General features: G+C 35.8%; 1 protein-coding gene across 1 annotated transcript; it reads left to right on the top strand.

The window, feature by feature from the left end:
- Positions 1–127: 127 nt before the first annotated feature.
- On the top strand, positions 128–2,625 carry LOC109341671 (succinate dehydrogenase subunit 7B, mitochondrial-like). Its single transcript, XM_019579615.1, has 4 exons — positions 128–302; positions 391–459; positions 1,386–1,488; positions 2,383–2,625. Exons 1-4 carry the CDS (start codon positions 246–248, stop codon positions 2,439–2,441), a joined length of 288 nt encoding a protein of 95 aa, XP_019435160.1. The 5' UTR covers positions 128–245; the 3' UTR covers positions 2,442–2,625.
- Positions 2,626–4,613: the final 1,988 nt, after the last annotated feature.

Genomic DNA, 4,613 nt, shown 5'->3' with positions numbered 1-4,613 from the left:
CTCCCTATCTTTTGGGATGTATTTCCTATTAGGGCCTGGGTATTATGAGATTTTCCGCTGTCCAAATTTAAAATTCTGGGTCAAAAAGTATATGTCAAGAAGTTCTAATCTATAGCCACTTGTTTGTTGTTCTAATCTATGCAAAGCAAACCCTTTTACTAAAGCAGAAATTCATCTTTCTTAGAGCTCTGAGCTTAATCATCATCATAATATTCACATCAATACCCAGAAGAAGATAACAAAAGATGGCATTTTTGTTGAACAAAACAACTCTTGCTTCTCATTTTCGATCTCACGCCCAGGTATTCTTAATTTTTTTAATCTCCACTCATTGTTAATTTCATATAGCGATTTTCCCTTCTCTCTGATTCTTTTTCTTTGAGAAAACAGAAAACAGAAGATTCGATTTATCTCTCGCGCCGTGGATTCCACGTTGAACCTGGGACCCGTGAAAAAGCTGTAAGGCTTAAAACTTCATTTTTTTGTTAATTTCTTCAATGATTTAAATAATTTGGTGCTTCTATATCACTTATTTCAAGTTATAGTTAGTTTGGTTACACTTATAATTGCGGCAAAGAATAATAATGTAAGAATGGGTTTTTAAATAGAGACAATAGTTCATCCGTGGATCTTTCTTTTCATTCTTAGTTTTAAGACTATTAGATCTATTTTGGCTTTCTTCTTAAACTTGATCAATTGAAATGATTAGTTATATATATGTACTTATGCAGTATTGTTTTAATAAAAAATTAACCTTTTTTTATAAATATTTATGTAAGACATACATACATTTTTGTATATCATGCCCCTCCCTACCTATCCGGCCCCTCCCTCAGGTGTCTCCTGGATCCGTCCCCGATTACATAAGTACCCCGGTGATTATACCCGTTTAAGTCATTATGTGTACCAAGAGATGAGTGATGTGTGTGAAAGGTGGTTTAACTGGGCTGTAGAGTAGCGTATATATAGCCGGTGACCGTCACAATGTCCCATCCGAGTTGGGTGTCTGCTGTAGATTGGACTTTGGAGATTATGCCACTCAGCAGTTCTTAGAAAAGGCAGTGTGTATCTCGGGTATAATGTTGGAGTGGTTATTAGGATGTGGTTGAAAGCTGGTTGGAGTGTAAAAGTTTCAGAAATCAGTTTCTGATCCTATCTTGAAGAATTTGTTGTTTGGCTTCGGTATTACAATGAATAGGTAGAGAATTTGCAAATCATTATAATGTGAAAGCTAAATTCTTTTCCTTTCCATGAACTTATCGCAGAACATTAGGAAAGACAGATAATCTCACTGAGAACATTTGTATCCCTCAAGAGACATCACTTTTGTGATTTATTCTTTGGTTTGTTTGTGCATTCAATTGTACTACTTCAATTTTTTGCAGCTCTTGGCAGAAGATTCAGCTCTGAAGCCATTCAAATCATATAAGAGGAGTGTGAAACAACTCAAAAGAATTGGGGATGTTCTAACAATTGTTGTCGTAGCAGGTACATGGTCTTTTACTCTTTTATGACTGGTTTTGATGAAATGAGTGAGGGTTTGGGAATTGCTGTGATATGTGAGAGGAGTTGAATGATGTGCAGTTTACTTCTTACTGTCAACATGCACGTATTGTTCTTATGATATCTTTGATGTGAACAAATAAAACCGTGAGGGATGCTTTATTATCTCTCAAGGCTTAAACTCAACTGTTATTGTGTTGATTTGTTCTATGTTTGTTTAAGATCCTGGCGTTGTTAACTCTTTGTCTTTGATGGTCTTCTCCTTTAAGCACTAATGACAAAATACATCGTATTTGCCTATTTGCTGGTAGTTGAATGTTTCAAATGTTTTATAACCTTTTAGCTTGTAGTTAATATCTTGAATTTTCTGTTGCTTCACTTTTGTCATTCATGGATCATGTTTCCTGTCTTTGAATTTTAGCAACAATACAACCATGAAGAAATGTGACAGACATCAAAACAGAACTCATGAATGGATAGTTTTGTATGTGCTGAATGTTCTGCATTATCTATGTTTAACTGAGCGTACATTGCTCACTTCTTTTTGTTTTGAAACATTGATACAAGTAAATATTAGTTATTATCTTCACTAGTATTTTTCACCCATGCAATCCACAGATATAAAATTTGTTTTCCTCTGATTTTTATTATTTAGATAAATATAAGTAGAAATGTTTAGAATTTTGTTAAGTTTGATTTGCCAATCTTAAATCACATATATGCATCAATTGTCGAAGAGGAAAAGCCTCTTATTATCTAGTTATCGCTATAGCGTGGTTGAGCACCACCTAGATAATGTTTCACAGTGCCATTCTTAATTTATCTTTGTCGTACTGTTAAATCTTTTCATTGTTCTTGTATGTTTGTATGATGTTTCAGGATGCTGTTACGAAATATATGTCAAAGCAACTACGAGAGAAGAAGCTCGGAAACAATAACGTCCTAAAAGTGCAGAATGAAGTGAATATTGGGATGCTAGTTTTCTGTAACTTTTTATTTTTATGGCAACAATTTGGACGTAATGACTTGCCACTTTGGCATGTTAAAATAAGCAGAGAAGCATGTGAACCCAAATTGCTTGTGTATCAGTCGTTGGTTCACCAAATTTTTATTTCCTGATGATGACGTTGATTGCGAGATTATAAAAATTTTGTAAGAAAAATAGTTGTAACAAATTCAACCATCAAATGTGGGGGTGAGGAATTTGGGAGTGGGAGTTGGTGATGATGAGTTATTTAATGCAGTTCTAGCTTTGCCTGAAACGTTGCCAACCAATGATAATATTAAAATGCTGAAATTATATTTGTCACGACCTGATTTTTAGTTGGAAGATCAGTTATACAACTTAGAAAGAGGTGAACCTGTCTCAACTGATTTAGAGTCGTCGCTACGTTTTTGTGTGGTTAAAATGTAGAAAATTCTATATTATGCCCAATTTCGATAATTTGGTCTTTTAAACTTGAGATTCTGAACTCGAGACTGAATTATGGATCATAGACATTTTTCCTATTTTCAGAGAAGTTAGAGCTCTATCTTTAACATTACTATAAAAATTTCATAATATTTATTTATTGGATTTTGTAATTCAATAGGCTATTTTTAGATGGTTGTTATAGTTGGTTATGGTTGTTAAGCCTATAAATAGTAACAATGCCTTGTATTCAAAGTTAAGTGAATAACAAGCTCATGCATTCTTTGATTCTTTCATTCTTATCTTCATACTTCTTCTCAAATAATTCTGCCATAAAGTGAGGTGTGTGCAATTCATTTTCTTCCAACACATTGGTATGAAGAGCTAGAGCAAGATCATATCCTTTGTTCATCAAAACCATGAGTCATCAAACCAACTCCTTTCCTGCAAATCTACCCATTCTTGACAGCAAGAATTGGAGTAGATGGAATATACAAATGAAAGCCATCATGGGATTCCAAGAACTCGAAGAAATTGTGGAAGAAGGCTACCCAGAAATTGATGAAGCCTTAACAGAACAACAAAGGATAGCATACAAGGAGAATAGGAAGAGAGATTGCAAGGCAATGTGTCTCATCCATCAATGTGTGGATGAAGCATACTTCGAAAAAATTGCAGCAACAAGATCCTCACATAAAGCATGACAAATTATGCAGAAAAGCAACAAGGGTGAAGAGCAGCTAAAGAAGGTGAGGCTGCAAACTATGAGGCGCCAATATGAATTGATGGAGATGGAGATGAAGATGAGTGAAAGAATTGCACAATTCTTTAACAGAATTATCAGCCTAACAAATCAGATGAAGGCATGTGGTGAAGTGATCAAGGATCAAACAATCATAGAGAAGGTTTTGAGAACTCTAACACCAAACTTTGACCACATAGTAGTGGCAATTGAAGAATCCAAGAACCTTGCAGAGTTGAAGATTGAAGAGTTACAAGGTTCCCTCGAGGCTCATGAGCAGAGGCTCATTGAAAGATCCACTGAGAAGTCCACCAGCCAAGCCTTGCAGGCTCAGATTACTAGGAGAGGAGGAGGACCTTACAGAGGTGGAATCAGGAATCGAGGCAGAGGAATAGACTATAGATGGAAGAGTTCAAACCAGCAAGATCAGGAAAGACCTGATCAAGATCACTCACTAAACACAATCAAGAAAACAGGAGCCAACAATTGGAGAGGAGGAAAGAAAAGACTAGACAGAAAGAGGATCAAGTGTTTCAATTGCAATAAGATTGGACACTTGTCATTTGAGTGCCAATCCTCCCCTGGACAACCTGATTCGAATGGCAGACACCAAAATGAAGCACATATGGCAAATGAGGAAAGAATTGATAAGGAAGATGAGACTCCAGTTCTACTAATGATGACAACAAATCAAGAAATCAGAAGTGGTGAAACTTGGTACATAGACTCTGGTTGCTCCAACCACATGACAGGACACAGAAATTGGCTTGTCAATTTTGATTCAAGCAAGAGGAGTAAAGTCAGATTTGCAGATAATAGAGTGATCCAAGCTGAAGGCACAGGAGATGTAATGATCACAAAGAAAGATGGAGGTAGAGCAATGATCACAGATGTTCTATTTGTGCCAAATATGAAAAACAATCTAATCAGCCTGGGGCAATTACTAGAGAAAGACTT

The sequence above is a fragment of the Lupinus angustifolius genome, unplaced genomic scaffold (genome assembly GCF_001865875.1).
Source record: "Lupinus angustifolius cultivar Tanjil unplaced genomic scaffold, LupAngTanjil_v1.0 Scaffold_569, whole genome shotgun sequence".
Classification (NCBI taxonomy): domain Eukaryota; kingdom Viridiplantae; phylum Streptophyta; class Magnoliopsida; order Fabales; family Fabaceae; genus Lupinus; species Lupinus angustifolius.
Note: the sequence above shows the minus strand (reverse complement) of the source record. Positions and strands in the feature narration are given on the sequence as shown.